General features: G+C 38.5%; 1 protein-coding gene across 2 annotated transcripts in view; it reads right to left on the bottom strand.

Moving 5' to 3' along the window:
* Positions 1-283: 283 nt before the first annotated feature.
* OGFRL1 (opioid growth factor receptor like 1) overlaps positions 284-19,227 on the bottom strand; it is a 31,782-nt gene continuing 12,838 nt past the window's right edge. For both annotated transcript variants that reach the window (XM_073675514.1, XM_073675515.1), the window contains exons 4-7: positions 15,390-15,468; positions 11,599-11,665; positions 8,861-9,006; positions 284-5,340 (exon numbers count right to left, since the gene is read on the bottom strand). In XM_073675514.1, the coding sequence (XP_073531615.1) occupies positions 4,623-5,340; positions 8,861-9,006; positions 11,599-11,665; positions 15,390-15,468 (1,010 nt within the window). In that variant the 3' untranslated portion in view covers positions 284-4,622. The remainder of the gene's footprint in view (positions 5,341-8,860; positions 9,007-11,598; positions 11,666-15,389; positions 15,469-19,227) is intronic.

The following is a 19,227-nucleotide window of genomic DNA, read 5'->3' as shown; positions in this document are numbered from 1 at the left end:
ATTACACACACGTGTATAGGGAGAAATCTCTCACTCCAAGGCAAAGGGAGTGGAGAAGCTACCAGAGACCTGTCCAACAAGTCTCCAGCATGGCTCGGTCCCTGGCGGCTCTTAAAGTATGTTTTTCTCTGAAACTTCACAGCTGTCAATTGTACTCATTTACCCATACGTCGGTTTTGTCCAGCGGCACGTCTGGCTTTTCCAGTGCATTGTATAAGTCTTCAGAAAATGTTCAAACCTGTACAGCAGACTAAAGTAATGATAGAGAACTCCTAAGACAGCATTGAGCCAAACACTTTATTTAGTGATATGGGTCCCAACATTTATCTTTAAATTAACAAAAACAAATGCAAATAATTCTCAGTTTTCAACAGAAGTGTTAAGCTTCTTCGTGGAGGTTATTAGATAATACATAACATTTCTTTAATGAAAATTCTACAGGTTATCTTTGTTATGCAAAGCTTAATAAAACATACTGAGAAGATAAGGGTGGGTGACTTTTTTAAATTTTATTAGTAAAAGCTAAAATCCCCATCAAGAACTCCTATCAGTTTTGTAGGACTAATTAAAATCAATACAGAACATAGATTTAAAAGTGTCCTGTATAATGCGCTATTTAAGAAAGAATGGCGGGGTAGACACAGACAGAAAAGGGTCCCTGTGCAAGAACTATGGGCTCTCTGAAGTCCAAAAACTCATTATAATGCACCGCTTTGTGAGTCTGTAATAGAAGCTGCTTGCGGCTTTTGAGGTAGAAGACCCCCCCCCCTACCTCTTTGGCCCCTGTGTGGCCATGTCCAATGGTATGTCTGCTCCTGGACTCGGGTATTTAATTACAGTCCCTTATGAAAAAACAGCTGATCAAGGGAGAACCAAGAAATGGGATGCCATGTGTTCAGCTTTATTATAAGGAGGCTGTAATTTGTAAGATTACTTCTTGAAAGATTGCTCTTTTAAGGTTATAAGCAGATTTATTCAACACTACAAAAATAGATTTAGAAATTATGTGCACTCAAAGTTATAAACTGCACCCTGATACATACCTGTGCTACATTTCTATATAAACTTTATAATTTCACATCTTATCATTTTACAACTTTAATGCCTGAAAAATCCTATTTTATAGGCACTAGAAAAAGAAATGGCAAAGTATAATGGATTTTTAATGTATAGTACGGACAATGCACCTTGCTAATATTGTATCTGAGTGGCTTATAAATCTTGGGCATAATTCAGGATGTATATTAACTTTTAGAGACAATACCTGGGCATGTGTTTTTCATTAGCGACTAAAATGTTGGTGTCAACAGGCACAGTTAGAATTTTCATTACAACTTGTATATATATTCTACAGCCATAGAGAAATATATGTTTTATGATATGATTTTCATACTATACTGTAAAAATAATACTAAAAAAATACTAAATAATAAATATTGTAAAAATAAATATATTACAAAAACATTCTAGATTTAGGATTACAGATTACAAGTGTCATAAGTAACAGCAAATTAATTGGACATTTTTCAATCAACAGCTAATATAAACAGATTACGTCATAGATTCCTACTCATGATAAAACCTGAACACAGACATGGCGTGGAACAATTTCCATATTTCATATTATGCAAAATATGCTTTAACAATCTAAATTATTACATACAAAATAAATCCTCTATATGGACAAAAGTATTAGGGCACACCTCTTTATCATTCAATTTAGGCTTTTCCTTCAGTCTCAGGTATATAAAATTAAGCACCCAGCCATGTAAGATTTATAAAACATTTTTTAAATAATGGATCATTCTAAAGAGCTTACTAAAATTGAGGTACTGTAATAAGATCCCACCATTGCAAATCAGTTTGCGAAATTTTTTATTTCCTAAATATTCCATGATCAACTTGAGTGGTATTATTCCAAAGTGGAAGCATTTAGGAACCACAGCAACGCAGCCTTGAAGTGGACACCATATAAAGTTACTCAACGAGGTCGCTGAGTGCCGAGGCAAAGAGGGCCTGATTCATCAAGACCGACATAGTTTACGCCAGTCTTGATGACGGGTTATACTGGAGTCAGATGCTTCTGGTTCATGAAGAGATGCACGCTGCGTCATGAATCTGGAGTGTTTGATGGGTGCCATGTGCCTCCATGCACTATGCCAGAAATCTCACTACAGTACCTGAAGGAAACGCCACAGCTAGTCATCAATTAGAAGAGCTGTGGTGTCCCGCCCAAGCTCTGCGGTTTTAAGTCTGAGTTGCGCCTAAATTTGGAGACTTTTTCAATGCTTTTACGCCAGAATTCTGGTGTAAAAGCTTTGATAAACGGGCCCATATTGCATAAAAGTCACCAATGCTCTGCAAGCTCCATAACAAGTACCTACTCTGGCATTAACAATAAAAACTGTGTGGTGGAAGCTTTACAGCATGGGTTTCTTTGGTTAAGCAGGACCTTGCAAGCGTTCCATCACCAAACACAATGCCATGGAGTGGTTATAAAGTATACCCATGCTGCACTTTGGAGTGATGAATCACACTTCTCAGGCAGTCTAATGGGCGAGTCTGGGTTTGGAAAATAACAGGATAACACAATGTGCTTAACTGCGCTGTATCAACTGTAAAGTTTGGTGGAGAAGGGATAATGCTATGGGATTGTTTTTGGACAACTGTATGCTTCCAACTTTGTGGAAAGATTCTTTCCTGTTCCACCATGACTGTGCCCCAGTGCACAAAGTAAGGTCCATAAAGGCATGGTTGGGTGAGTGTGGTGTGGAAGATCTGGACTGGTCCACATTGTGCCCTGTCTTCAACCCCATTAAACACCTTTGGGATGAATTGGAACGGAGATTGTGAGCTGGGTTCTCATTCAACATCAGTGTCTGACTTCATAAATCTTCTTCAGGATGAGTAGGAAAAAAATTCCCAGACACACTCCAAAATGTTTAGAAAGTCTTCCAAGAAGAGTGGAAGCTTTTATAGCTGCAAAGAGGGACCAACTCCATATTAATAGCTATGGATTTAGAATGTGATATCATGTGGGTGCTCAATACTTTTGTCCATATGGTGTATTTTACAGAATTAGGAGCAATTTGCAAGCTTACTTTTTAACAAATAAAAACTAACTTTACACATTTCAACATGTTTAGACATTTTCGTTTGTACTAGTATTGGTCAAGTTTGTGCGCTATAATGTTACATTCTTTTGCATAGGGAAATCATGATAAATGATTTAACTGTTATTAGTAGGAAGAAAATAACATTTTACTATCTGACTTACTACGTAAGTGTCAAAGTGTGCATATAAAATGTGGGATAACCGAAATATACATTTGTGCTAAGGAATATAAATATACAGGGTGATACGGTACTATATATCAGTACAATATATTTTGAGCGTAATTTCACATTTTGTGGAGAACGGTCATTAACGTCAGTATTTAATAAGCTAAATTCACACCATGCTCATTTTCAGAGAAGAGTTTCAAATGATCCTGCTAAATATATGGCCAGACACATGATAATTACATAAGTCTACCATTATAAAAACCTGTATATATTGCACTGTACTTTTTTTTATGTAGTTCTACTGAAAAATAACACACAACTCCAGGATCTTGACATATTCGGGCCAAACAAATGTCAAAAGGACAGTAATGTTTATGGGCAATGTCTGCAAATTTTGCCAGCGTACACATATACTGACCATGCACCACAGTTGTGATGTGAAACAAACCTCGACTGCCTTTATTACTGTCTATAACAAAAAAAGGATTATGCTTTAACAACATAAACGTTTAAAGTAACAAATTTAGAGTGGGAAAAATGCATTTGGTGTATTTTTGTCAGAAAAGGTACTTTTTAGCAAGAAAATCCATGAGACCAGCATGGAAGGAGACAATCCTGTACCCTAAACCACCAAATTAGAAATTTTTATTATCTTATTTTTTGTTGTCTTTACTAAGTGTGTTTTCTAGTCTAAAAAAAACAATCTAGCATTGTTCTATATACTTATGAGCTTGAATAGTCCCACAGAAGAAGAGCAATGTTCTAAACAAACCATTCACAGATCACCACTACCTAAATGCACCTGCAATAACTTGTCATCATACTGACGTAGCACTTGATGAAAATGAAAGATAATTAGCAAGTACCAGGAATTCAAGCTGCTAACTATTTTTGTGTTGCTGGGTCAGAAGACAATGTGAAATCGATAGTGTCTGTTAGTTTTACATATAAACTATCACAATACGTGTTAAATGGCAGAATATCAAACTGCCTTATCATTAACATTTTACTACATCACAAGCTTCAGTATGGCTTTACTTTTGTTAACGGTGATCACACATTATAGAGTATGAAAAATCACCACTAAACTAATTAAATAATTTCAGTAAAAATAAGTAATAAAAAAAAAATCTAGACCTAGCTTTAAACATTATTCATACATGTTAAAGTGCACCAGTCGCCTCTGGAGGGAGGCCGCTTATTCTGTGGGCTGAAGTCACATTTATTTCAGTAAACTAAGACCTTAAATTGCTTTACACCTTACATTACACAGGATCCTGTGCCGCATTCATGAAAATTCATATTGATTTACTCAAAAGTTCCCATTTAAGGTGTACTTAATTTTTTGTACCTGAGGGTTCAGTCACATGAGAGTTTGTTGAAGTACTAGGTGACAGATTACACAAACAATCTGTATTGCTCTCATCAGTCGTATCAACTATTATTATACTGACTATATTACTTTCTTTGCAGAGTTCATCATCTTCTTCCCGGTTGGCCAATGTAATGGTAGAGTCAACGATTGGATGCAACACTGCTTGTGGAGAATGTTCTGAGCTGGAATCATCCTTTTCAGATTCAGTTTTAGACCCCTGCTCATTCCCGTCATCCTCACATTCTACCTTGCTGTTCACGTCATCAACCTGGTCTAGTTCCACCCTTCTGTCTTCCACTGAAACACTTTGGGGTCTTTCTAGGCTATTTCCCGTCTTGGTATCCTTAGATTTTAGTGGATTTTTCTTCAAAGATCTGTTTAAAGATGTCTTTTTTATAGTTTTGTTTTGCCCAGACTTTTGCTTCTTCTGTGGCCCCCAAATAAAGTGCCCATGTGGTTGGAAATGAAGAGAAGCAAAGCGTAAGAGTTTCCTCCTTTCCCTTCTCTCTTTGACAGTATACACAAAATACTCTAATGCACTTTGTTTCATGTTTGGGATTGTGTTCTCAACAACAGACTCTTCAAGAAAAGCCTTCACCAAAGGAGACTTAAAATTCTCATATCCAAGTTCCCCAAGACTTTTTAAAATGCGGGTAATTCTCAAGTAATTGTGCTGGGATCTAAAATGATACAAACATGACAGTTGAAGTATATTTCTCAACAATATTTACAGTGCTTCAAAATTATTAAGAATGAATATCTGCAGAAATCAGTCAAACATAATAAAGAGGACATCTAGAAAAAATCTACAATGCAAGCAGGGTCCTGTAGCTGGAACTTGCTTTCACAATGAATAAAATGGCCCATGTATTATCACTTTCTAACTTTATGACCAAGTTAATATCATTATGCGATTTCTGATGCATGTAACCTAAAATATTTCTTTATAAATGGAGATTCTCAGCCACTCCTCTGAATGTAATTTACATTACACACATTAAAGAGAATCTATCACTAGGTTTGTGCTACCTAATCTGAGAGCAGCATAATGTAGAGACAGAGAACCTATGGATAAAGAACGAGCAGATGAAGAACAAGCAGATGTAACACACTTGTTGGTGCAGGATACTACATAGAGAACTGTAGGAATATATTATATTACAATAGAATGGAAGTAAAATGTGCGATGAAGATAACCAAATTATAACCACCTCTAAAAGAAAGGTTACATTTTTAATAGACGAAAACAGCAATTTTTTGAAAAATGCTATAATCCGAAGTACCTGTACTGAACACGTCCCAATAAATAAACCCATATATTGTCTGCCATTTCTAACTTCACAGTACATAGATTAGTGAAAGCTGTGGATGGCAGTGGGCTAAGGCTGTGTGCCCACGTAGCGTTTTTCAAGCGTTTATGCTGCGGAATTTCCGCAGCATAAACGCTTGTAAAACGCTAGGTAATCCGCACCCCATGGTCCCCAAGGGGATTCCGCATGTTCTATGCACATGCTGCGGATTTTTCCGCAGCGTTTATGCTGCGTACAAAAATCCGCAGCATGTCATTTAATTTTGCGGAAGTGCAGCGGAACTCCCGCCATTGACTTGCATTGAAACGCACAGAAACCGCGACTGTACATTTTTACAAGCGGCTTCTATGCGTCTCTATGTGCGGATGGTACCTAGTTCTGGAGGAGAGGAGACTCTCATCCAGACCTGGGTACCATTGTACCTGTAAAAAAAGAATAAAATAACAAATAAAGTTTATACTCACCTGTCCGGCGTCTTCTCTCTGAATGCCGGCATGGTTTGAGGACCTGCGGTGACGTCACAGTCATGTGACCGCAGGCCCTTCACCGCTCTGTCTCGCGATATGCCGGAAGCCGGGAACCAGCCAGGAAGCAGCGCTGCAGCCACGCCGGGGCCTCGGGGGTGAGTATAGCTTGATTTGTTTTAATTTTTACGGTTCACACTGTATAAATCCATGCCGTTTGCATGGATTTATACAGTGTGACCTAGTTGTCAAGCACTTTCCAAGTGATGCTATCGCCTGGAAAGCGCTTGTCAATCTGCATGCGGAAACGCATGTGAACCCGCATGTGGATCCGCATGTATTCTGCAGGAAAAACGCATGCACAATCTGCATGGGTTTTTTTCTGCCAGGGAGATGCAGAAATGCTGCAGAAATTTTCTGCTTCATTTCTGCATCGTGGGCACATAGCCTAACAGTTTCACAGTGGTTGGAACGGCCTTTGGAAAGAGACAACATACAGAACCCTACTGGTCTTCACACATCCGATAGTCTAGATGTCAGAGAACATCTGCTTTTTTGATAAGCTTTCATTATCGCATTTAACCTTTTTATCCTGCAACAAAAACAACCTTATCTGTTAATTTTCCACTAAAAATCATAAATGTCATATTTATATATTCTATTTTTCAAACATCTTTTATCATTTTCTCATCTGTTGCTTTTGATTTTGGTAGAACTCCATATAGAAGATAAGGGGAGATAAAACAAGCCCAGTATGGCTGCCGAGACATAATACCAAGCAACTCAGATGTGTTGTGAAAATCTACCTCCTAGTCCCTCTATCAGTTTAATTTATTCATTTAAAATAGTTTATTAATAACTTGTCATGAAAAGAAATACAAAGTAATGTGACACATCGGGTCTCGTTCTAATTACACTTGTGCCCAATTATGTGGCTCAGGGGCATTTATTCCCACGGAAGAGCCAACTTCTTCACCTTATTCCCCGTCAGGCTATGAAAAGCTTCTGTAATTAACACAATATAGCTTTCTGGGTAGATACTGTTTTTTCCTTGCAAACACTTCATGGTTGGGGGTGTTTCAATCACATAAAATAAACAAAATAACAATAACTGTACCGTTGAAGTTAAAAAAACAAAACCACTAAGACAACAATAATATGTAAAAATATAAAAGAGGAAGTGAAAGTAATATGCAGAAATAGAAAGGAGGAAGCACAGTTTTGATGTCACTTTAGTGTTCACTGTGCACGTCCGATATATATCTACATGAGTTTTATATTTCAATTAAATTTTTATAATCTCTGTTTTCCTATCAATAAAAAACTGGTATACGGGTTGTTGTTTCTTATATAATTTATTGAGAGGTAACGGTGTTTGCCGTTTTTACATAGTATGTTTGAAAAAATGCACATGTTCATCAAGTTGAACTGAAGGATGGGAGAAGATAACGGGAAGGTACAACAATAATATATTAACTAATCTGCCCTAAAGGAGAAAAATTTCTCTCCTGATCCCAAGGATTTTATCGGCTGTATCAACATTTTCAAGATTTTTATTACATTTATATAAGTATTTAAGTTTTCTTTTAAAATCGTCAACAATTTCGGCTGTGATCCCACTATACATATGACCTTAGATTGGCCACTAACTAGTCTCTTACATTTAACTCGAGATTTGCTGAGCCCCTTTTAAAATTTTCTCAGACTGTGTTCACATTGAGTTTAGGCAACATATCTGGTATGTGGTTTGAGAATGTTCCTGGAGCATACACTGACTGCAACAAATGTACTTAATTTTCAAAGTTATATTGATACTGTTTCCTTGCAGCTCAAAGTAAGAGTCAAATATTTGTTACCAAAAGCAAAACTGGAGATAAGTCACCTCCACAGGAAGGTAAAGAGGCCCTGTAAAATATGTCTGTACGTTAAAGAGGTATTCCCATCTCCAAGATCCTATCCCAATATGTAATAGGTGTAATAATAATAATAATAGCAAATACCTCCAATTAGAAATGTAGTATATTTCTCTTGATAAGCTATGTTGCTTACCCCATGTGCAGGGCATTACAGTAGCTTAGGTATGGTTACAACTACCAACAACTAACTAGCTAACTGTCACTATGAGTGGTCGTAACCATGGATACCTAAGCTACTGCAATACCCTGCACATGGGGTAAGAGACATAGCGAATCAGAAGAACAATACAACATTTGTAATTGGAGGTATTTGCTAATATTATTATTACTACGTATTGTGATAGGATCTTGGAGATGGGAATACCCCTTTAAGCGCTATAGAGAATACTTTCTTTGTACTAGAATAAGACTACACCAGTAGAATTGATTTTTATCTTATAATTAACCAAGGTTCATAAAAAGATTTATAAGTGCATTATCCTGATGGCATTGATTCAAAAATATACATACTCATTCAAGTGCTGGAACCTATCTTGCCAGTTTGTAGCCCGAGAAACAGTGCCATTCTTGTCCACAAGTTTTAAGCCAAAGAAATCCAGCATCATTTTGTACGCCGAGATAAATCTTTTCATAGCTTCTTTTGTTTTTTTGAATTCCTTAGAAAAAAAAGGCTTATTTTTACAAGTTAGGCTCATCAACGACTACACATAATCACAGTCATGCTCAATACTCTATACTTCTGTCTCATAGCTGAACACATGTCACAACAGAGGTGTCATCGTGTGAATTAAGCTCCTGCACTGGTAATGTGTGTTAGCCCTAAACTGCTAGATGACATTTTTCCCAAAAATATATTGCAAGAGAAAAGGAGAGGAAATTATTACGACAGACAATATTGTCGCTAAAATAGTAAGTGAAAAGTTTTGGTTAGTGTGTTGTGCTCTGAGTATAGTCTCAGACATTTTAGTTTTCTTAAAACATAAATACCTAAGAAACAGTGAATGTACAAAAAAAAATTCATAAGCTACTTTCTTTTTTTGGTTAAAATAAAGCGGGATTAAATAAAGGTATTCTGCGTTGTACATGGGTTCCATAAGCAATTTATCTTCATTATCTTTTAATGCTAGGTCGTTTAAAATAAAATATTTTGGAAAAAGGAAGGTTTGTCTTTAGCTGGGAGACAGATTTCTGAAGCAGTAACCTTCTCATGCAGCATACCCTTAGCCATCTTCAGCCAAAACTGAATGCTGAATAGGACAAAGGTGATTAATTCATTTCACTCCATTAAGTATGACTATGTGTTGGTGTCTACATCATCTAGTCTTAGGATAGCCTTTTATATCGAACATAGTTTTATTCCACAGTGACTTGTCGTCTCTTTAATTTTACTAACATTTTTATATTAGGTAAATTCAGCAAGGTCATTAACGGTTTTGTCCACCTTTGGGAAGAATTTTTTTTGTTACTTAAATGCATGCAATTGGAGCTTAAAGGGATTGTCCACTACTTTATAGTCCCCCCCATGTATCCCCCCGGGGCCCCTAAGACTTCTTGTAAATACCTTCTGTTGCTGATAATGCCTGTGAGTGGCGCAATCACTGGCCGCTCACAGGCATCACGTGACCCCCAGCTGCAGCCGGCTCTGACATCCGCTGATGTCACGACAAGTGCTGGCAGCAGCCGGGGGTCTCTGTCTTCCACGTTCCACGGTGGATGCCAGGCTGTGGGCGTGGTTACCCCCTGTGTCACACCCGGCATCCACCGCGCGCTCTGCCTCTCCTCATTCATTGGGAAAGCGTGAGGTGGATGCTGGGTGTGACGCAGGGGAATAACCCCGCCCACAACCCATCAGCCACTGTGGGGACCCCAGCGCTGAGTCACGCCTCACTTGTCGTGACGTCAGGGCGGGGTCACGCGATGCCTGTGAGCGACCACCGATAGCGCCGCTCAAAGGCATGATCAGCAACAGAAGGTATTTACAAAAAGTGTTAGGGGCCCCAAGGGGATACATGGGGGATAAAGTAGTGGACAACTTCTTTAAAATCATTTTTTCAACTGGCTTTCATTAAAAATATTGCAGTTTTCCTCCTATAGCCGCTGTATTACACTGTCTATTGCTGGCTGCAGAATGAGATAACATTGGATTGCACAGTTCTCCAGTCCATACAATGACTGCTGATTGAGGAACATGTGACCAGACCTGTCCATCAGTCTCCTCCAATAGAAAAGCAGTATTCTCATGTGAGGTTTTCAATTGGACAAAGCTGATGGACAGGTCCGGTCACATGTTCTGCCACCAGCAGTCATTGTATGGACTGGAGAACGGTGTAGTCTGTTTGGAAAGCTTCACTAACAAGAGCACGAGGAGAACCTGTCATACCAATATAATAGTAAGTGCCACAAAATCATGTCCCCAACACAACTGATATATAAAGATAATATGTCCGACCCTGTTATCTCATTCTGCGGCCAGCTATACACAGTGTAATACAGTGGCAGGAGGAGACAAACGATGCAAAATTTTTAAAGAAATCCAATTGTAAAAATTATTTTTTCGCCCAAAATGCAAGAATTTAGGTAAGAAAAAAAAATTGCCCACAAAGGTGTACAAACCCTTTAAGACAATTATTTTACCACAGTGTGCCAAGATTAAATTTTATGATGATCCAAATAAAAAATGCGTTTTAAACATTTTATATCTCCTCCACGTCAAACTGAATCAACACATAATTCTGCTTACATATTTCTTTTTGTTTTTGCATTAAACGTAAGTAATGCTTTAGTGTCAGATGGAGACTTTGACTTGCAAACCTCAGTATCTTGTGCTAAGGAGAGACACTAAGCGCTCGTAAAAAAAAGACAGCTTATTAAAGTTAGCACAGGGGTGGCAATAAATGGGAGGCTTTCCTTGTCATCTGTTCGTCTAATATTTGCGCACTGCTTGATGTATTATTAGATGTCATATGGGAACTTCTAAGAACATCAAAGATGTCGCCTTCTCTGTTTCAGAGGAATCCATTACAACAGCCGTCAGCTCTCAGAGCAGTCGAGTTAAGATGAATTCATGCTCTCAACAATTCATCCTCTACTTGTAAAAGGAAAAGTCATTTTCATTAGAAAAGCTGTCTACGTGAGAGAATACTGGTGAGAGACACAGCATGTATATGGCTTTATTCTGTAAAAAACACTAATTAGCAGCAAATATTTACAATTATTTCTCATATTAACAGTGTGGGTGCTGGTTTTACCTCAATTTCATACGAGGTCAGCTCCTTAGCGTAAAAATTTAAGCCTTGCTCTCGAAGAGGGAAAAGCCTGCAAAAACGCATCAATTAGTAATAAATCTGGATTCTCACAAACAAACAGAAGAGGGACTGATATCAGGTAACAAAAGGAATAGATTTTTCACAGATGATTTACTTTAGTATTAGGACATTTGGGCATTACATAGCTCTAAACGCAGTCTTCCCCAGGAATTCTTAGGTAATAAGAAAATTGGGATTTGATTGCTACAGACTTCAATAATGTAAAAGAAAGCACAAATGTCAATAAGTAATTGAAAAAGGTCTGATATCTTTAACTACACCCCTAAAAATGTAATCTTCTACAAGCTTAACCACGTGTAACAAAGTTTGGCTTTTTCTTGTGCAAGCTAAAAATTACCCTCAAACATAAATGGGTTTAGACAATCTCTTTACAAATCCAAATTGTCCTACTCAACAGCTAATTGCCACAACATGGACAGTGTAGCTTAAAAACAAGTAAACTTTTCTTGTTTACTTACCTTCCAGGAATTAAGTTAGGAATGTTTATAATATACTTCACTTTATTTTGCCTCCTTCTCTACCAATCATTTATCTGCATTGCTGTTTCAATGCCCCATTCATGCTCCTTTACAAGCTGTTTCAATGCCCAGTTCATGCTCCTTTACAAGCTACTTTCAACTGCTGCTGGGAAAGATCCCTACGCTATATCTGAACAATCAGAGTACTGTAATTCCCTTCTTCGAGTAAGGGAGGGAGCTTAGAGGCTCAGACAGGGAATGTTCCATATGCAGAATGTATGGATTTTGGTCACAGCAGTTGAAAGGAGCATGAAACAGAACTGCCGCATAATGCTTGGGAGAGAAGAAAGTAAATTAGGATAATAAGGTATTTTACAAAAATTAATAATTTTGTAATGCCCGGAGTATAAGCCAACAAAAATGGTATTAGAGAGAGAGGAGTTAACTAGTTCTCCTTTTTGTATTATAAAAACAGAAATATAGTTAAAAGCCTGTAACCTCAATGCATGATCAGAAATAGAAAACATGTAAATCACTAACATTTTTGTACATAAATACTTAAAATAAATAATTTAAACTTGTTATATATTGAGTACTGAAGTCCCACTACTGGCCCAGGTGCATTTGTCTGGCGCTCAGGGCTGTCAGCAGCTAGAAATGAGCAAATTTGTTCAAGACAAATAGAATTTTCTTCAAATTTAAAATAAAAAATGCATTCTTGTGAATCCAAATTTTTTGCAATTCACTTTCTCGAATTCAGCAATAATGCAGCCAGTGCTACTCTTTCCTTCCTGTTCCCAGTCAGCTGGTAGGAGATCGTTCCACAGTACTCCAATGGCTATAGAAGCGACTGCACAGGAGCGTGGGAGAGAGTGAACTCTGTGGTTAAAAAGGATGGAGCTGTAGCTAACATCTTAAAGTGCTGCTTTGTTTAATGGGATCATGGCTTCTACCTTTATTTATACATAATTTGTAGTTTTCTAGGATCAAAGGTCACTTTTGGCAGAAGCTATGAGAGAGCACATACATTTTCTGCACAACGAGTCATATATACAGACAGCACAGACCAAAAGTTTGGACACACCTTCTCATTTAAAGATTTTTCTGTATTTTCATGACTATGAAAATTGTACATTCACACTGAAGGCATCAAAACTATGAATTAACACATATGGAATTATATACTTAACAAAAAAGTGTGAAACAACTGAAAATATGTCTTATATTCTAGGTTCTTCAAAGTAGCCACCTTTTGCTTTGATGACTGCTTTGCACACTCTTGGCATTCTCTTGATGAGCTTCAAGAGGTAGTCACCGGAAATGGTCTTCCAACAATCTTGAAGGAGTTCCCAGAGATGCTTAGCACTTGTTGGCCCTTTTGCCTTCACTCTGCGGTCCAGCTCACCCCAAACCATCTCAATTGGATTCAGGTCTGGTGACTGTGGAGGCCAAGTCATCTGGCATAGCACCCCATCACTCTCCCTCTTGTTCAAATAGCCCTTACATAGCCTGGAGGTGTGTTTGGGGTCATTGTCCAATTGAAAAATAAATGATGGTCCAACTAAACGCAAACCGGATGGAATAGCATGCCGCTGCAAGATGCTGTGGTAGCCATGCTGGTTCAGTATACCTTCAATTTTGAATAAATCCCCAACAGTGTCACCAGCAAAGCACCCCCACACCATCACACCTCCTCCTCCATGCTTCACGGTGGGAACCAGGCATGTAGAGTCCATCCGTTCACCTTTTCTGCGTGGCACAAAGACACGGTGGTTGGAACCAAAGATCTCAAATTTGGACTCATCAGACCAAAGCACAGATTTCCACTGGTCTAATGTCCATTCCTTGTGTTCTTTAGCCCAAGCAAGTCTCTTCTGCTTGTTGCCTGTCCTTAGCAGTGGTTTCCTAGCAGCTATTTTACCATGAAGGCCAGCTGCACAAATTCTCCTCTTAACAGTTGTTGTAGAGATGTGTCTGCTGCTAGAACTCTGTGTGGCATTGACCTGGTCTCTAATCTGAGCTGCTGTTAACCTGCGATTTCTGAGGCTGGTGACTTGGATAAACTTATCCTCAGAAGCAGAGGTGACTCTTGGTCTTCCTTTCCTGGGGCGGTCTTCATGTGAGTCAGTTTCTTTGTAGTGCTTGATGGTTTTTGCAACTGCACTTGGGGACACTTTCAAAGTTTTCCCAATTTTTCGCACTGACTGACCTTCATTTCTTAAGTAATGATGGCCACTCGTTTTTCTTTACTCAGCAGCTTTTTTCTTGCCATAATACAAATTCTAACAGTCTATTCAGTGGGACTATCAGCTGTGTATCCACCTGACTTCTGCACAACACAACTGATGGTCCCAATCTCATTTATAAGGCAAGAAATCCCACTTATTAAACCTGACAGGGCACACCTGTGAATTGAAAACCATTTCCGGTTACTACCTCTTGAAGCTCATCAAGAGAATGCCAAGAGTGTGCAAAGCAGTCATCAAAGCAAAAGGTGGCTACTTTGAAGAACCTAGAATATAAGACATATTTTCAGTTGTTTCACACTTTTTTGTTAAGTATATAATTCCACATGTGTTAATTCATAGTTCTGATGCCTTCAGTGTGAATGTACAATTTTCATAGTCATGAAAATACAGAAAAATCTTTAAATGAGAAGGTGTGTCCAAACTTTTGGTCTGTACTGTATGTCCTCAATCTGGCTAAGCAAGAGGAGCACCCTTCTGCAGTCTATGTTGATTAGTTTGAGTATCCTCACCTTAAATAAAAGTTAACTTTGAGAATAAAATTCATGGTTTTAAAAGGGGTGGTCTGGACGAAAACTATGTGACTGCAGACCTCTCACTCCTCACATCACGCACATTACACACTGTGAAGAGTCTCCAGTGTCATCACCAGGAAGAGTGGTCATGTAACCACAAGTATGCGATATGCAAACTCCCGGCCGCATTCTGAATAGATAAGCATGGTCTCACTCAATGCAAGTATATTGAGTATATTGAGTGAGGCCGAAAACAGTCTAGTTGGATTGTGGCTGGGTGTATGGATATCACATACTTGTGGACATATGACCACCGTTCTCGGGGCTGACACCAGAGCATCCTCAGAGCGCATGTGATGAAAGGATTCACAAGTCTGCAGTCACATAGAGTGAATACAGACTTGTAGCTTTAGACCGGACAGCCCCTTTAATGGAAAACTGACAGCACACCTTTACTTTATTTCAGTGTCTTCTCTAGTACATATAACACTTACCACTGTATATAAGTGTGATTATGTTCCAACTTGTCATAGTCGCCTTTCCATTTATTTAAAATTTCTTCGACATAAACACCTAAAAATATTTAGAGTTACAGTATAATAATGTTGTTATACAAATACAAAACCAATGAATATGGTACTTGAGTTACAAGAAATTTGTAAAATGCACAGACTACTGAAGCTAAAACTTGTGAAAAGTCAGCATAGGAGAGCAAGATCATATCAAGCTCCTTCCTCAAGCAATTAACGCTACCACTGGACTAATAAAGGTTTATGTTAACAAATGGTAACATCTAGACCTATTACAATTAGATTTTAGCCTAGAAATTCAATTGTGACCAAAATGAATAAATAACAAACCTCTCAGAATACTTACTTTTAGAATCTTCTTCCATTCCACTGCTGCCATTGTTCGGGTTCCCAACATTTTTTTTATTTGCCTGTTTGACCATCATGGGAAAAGACCCAACAACCATGGCTGCTGCAATAATGTGTCACTCATGTGCTGCTACTGCGGGACTGTGACTGGCCCATGCAATAAAGTGATGTCCATATGGATGATGCACCATTGTGCAAGCACGCAGGAGGGCACCCAAACAGCCACAGCAAAGGAATGGGGAGGAATTTTACCTTGTGTTATTAGAGTGTATTGTCTAAAGAAGTCTGAAATCCACCTCCATTCTCAGCTCAAGCTGCTGATCTGTCTAAGCACAGAACCAGCAGAAGTAAAGGCAAGAAAAAGGATACTGATTATAAACTACATTTGTAGGCAACTAAACCAGCATTAACCCCTTTATTACAGGAGCAATTTTCGTTTTTTGCTTCCCTTGTTCCCAGAGCCATAACTTTTTTATTTTTTGGTCAATATGGTCGTGTGAGGACTTATTTTTTTATCGTGTACTGGAAAACGGGAAAAAAATTTACAAGTGCAGTGAAATTGCAAAAAAAGTGCAAATCCACAGTTGTTTTTTTTTTTTTAACCACGTTCACTGAATGCTACAACTGACCTGCCATTATGATTCTTCAGGTCATTACGAGTTCGTAGACACCAAACATGTATAGGCTCTTGTAAACATGTATAAGTGTGCTAAAAAACAAACAAACAAAAAAAAACAAATGGCGCCATTTTCCGAGACCCGTAGCGTCTCCATTTTTCGTGATCTTGGGCTGGATGAGGGCTTATTTTTTGCGCGCCAAGCTGACGTTTTTATTGATACCATTTTGGGGTAGATCCGATTTTTTGATCGCCCGTTATTTTTTAGCGCTGAACCAGGGGGTTATGACATGGTGCGTACTATTACTTACCACGTCATAAAGGGGCTAAGAAAAAGAGCCAGTAATGGAGGTGGTCGGGCCTGGAGATCAGCTTGTCATTAATGTAGCAAGATTATGACAAGAAAGAATACGCCAGGTATGCCCTTTAAGCTATACACTTAAAATTGAAACCAATTTTTTTTTCTGTTTTTACTTTACTTTTACTTATTTTGAAACATGGTCTGAATTGTTCTACATCCTTAAAAAAAACACCCAAATTACTATAACAGATAGCCGCAGAGATCACAAATATATTTTCAAAAATTCTTTTAATCCTGACAGTTGTGATTAATATAATACCTAAAGTAGATTTGCCAGACAGAGATGACAAAATCTTTGTATATGCCGTCCATGTCTGTAGCCAGAATAACCTTTTGATGGTTATGTTGAAACTTTTCTTACCAAAACTGGTGCTTCTAAAGTGATACTGTCATTTCAGGTGCCTTGACAATAAGCAGTCATGTGTGTGTACATGAGGAATAACACTATTTCTTGCCATTATTTGACGTGTGTATTACACTTCTGACCAACTGTCCCCGCCACTCCCAAACATGTACCATTTAAAATTTTCAATTCTCTCTGAGCTGGTGGGTGGAATCAAACATCTATGTTCCACATAGAATACACAATGAAATCAGGGATTCATGCTGTTCTGCGTCTACACAGTATATAGCCGGAGGTAGCAGCAGAATAGAGGACAATATACAGCAGCGCTGCCGTGAATCCGCACCAGTAAGGCCATGTTCACACGTTCAGTTTCGGTCAGTTTTTTACCTCAGTATTTACAAGCCAAAACCAGGAGAGGAACAATCAGAGGAAAAGTGTAATAGAAACACGTCACCACTTCTGTATTTATCACCCACTCCTGGTTATGGCTTACAAATACTAAGGTAAAAAACTGAAATACTCAACATGTGAACATGGCTTAAGGCTAAGGGCCCACGATGCAGAAATGTTGCATATTTTTTCCGCTTCTCCCTGGCAGGAAAAACGCATGCGGATTTTACATGCGTTTTTCCCGCCAGGTAGAACGTTAGTCAAGTGTTTTTGCATGCATTTCTGCATGCGGGTTATCAAACGATTTTCCAAGCGATTTTAGCATCACTTGGAAAGTGCTTGACAACTTGGTCACACTATATAAATCCATGCAACCGGCATGGATTTATATAGTGTGACCAAGTAATAGTTAAAAAAAAGAATAAGAATGGTAAAAAATAAATATTATACTTACCTTCCGATGGTCCCGGTATTTTCTCTGCTCCGTCTGGTCTGTTGTATGGGTCACGGTGGTGTGAAAGGACCTGCGATGATGTCACGGAGTCATGTGACAGGTCACGCGACCGCCGACGTCAGGGGTCGCGTGACCTGTCACATGACTAAATGACGTCATGGCAGGTCCTCACACCACCGCGACCCATACAACACATCAGATGCATCGCTGAGGAGACCGGGGGCCATCGGAAGGTAAGTATAATCTTTATTTTTTATTTTAAATTCTTTTTTTGACAGGTTCTATGGTACCCGGGTCTGGAGGAGAGTCTCCTATTCGCCAAACCCGGGTACCATCTGCACATAGAAATGCATATTATCCGTGTGTGCAAATGTGCTGCCACGGATAATATGCGTTTCAATGCAAGTCAATGGCGGCAATTACGCTGCGTGTCCGTAAAATTAATGGACATGCTGCGGATTTTTCCGCAATGATATTCCGCATCGGAAATTTCCGCAGCTTGTGCACAGCACATGCGGATTATCATTGGGGACCATGGGGCACGTATTACCAAGCGTTTCTTAAGCGTTTTCGCTGCGGAAATTCTGCGGCAAAAACGCTTGAAAAACGCATAGTGGGCACGAAGCCTAAGGGTTTAACACTTGCCAGAAAGCAGCAGTAAAATCTGTGTGTCAGTGCCTATCTGTTTGATACCTGCTCTGTTTATTTGTGATGTTTAACCCCTTCACGACGCTGCCAATTTCCGTTTTTGAGTTTCCATTTTTTTCCTCCCCTTCTTCCCAGAGCCTTAACTCTTTTATTTTTCTGCCCACATAGACATATGTGGGCTTTTTTTGTGGTGAAAAGTTGTGCTTTTGAATGACACTATTCATTTTACTACATAGTGTACTGGAAAATGGGATAAAAAATTCTAAGTGGGGCAAAACTGAAAAAAAAAAATACAATTCTGACATTGTTTCTTCTGAATTGTTTTCAATGTGTACATTTTGTTATAAAAATGGCCTTGCAATATGATTCTCCGTATCGATACGATTGTGGCGATACCAAACATGTCCAATTTTTTTTCAATTATTTTAGTGGTGAAAAAAAAAATCAGAACTTTACAAAAAAATATTATTTGGGTTGTGTTGCCCTTTTCAGAGAACTGTGATATTTTCATTTTTTGGCCAATAGAGTTGTGTGACTGCTTATTTTTTGCAGGGTGAGACAATGTTTTTATTAATACCATTTTGGGATAGATGTGACTTTTTGATCGTCTGTTACAGCATTTTTTGTGGAATTGCGGCA

Source organism: Phyllobates terribilis, unplaced genomic scaffold, assembly GCF_046119375.1.
Source record: "Phyllobates terribilis strain yellow unplaced genomic scaffold, ASM4611937v1 Scaffold_3__8_contigs__length_932513732, whole genome shotgun sequence".
NCBI classification, from domain to species: domain Eukaryota; kingdom Metazoa; phylum Chordata; class Amphibia; order Anura; family Dendrobatidae; genus Phyllobates; species Phyllobates terribilis.
The sequence above is the reverse complement of the archived record's forward strand: the minus strand, read 5'-3'. Positions and strand labels throughout refer to the sequence as shown.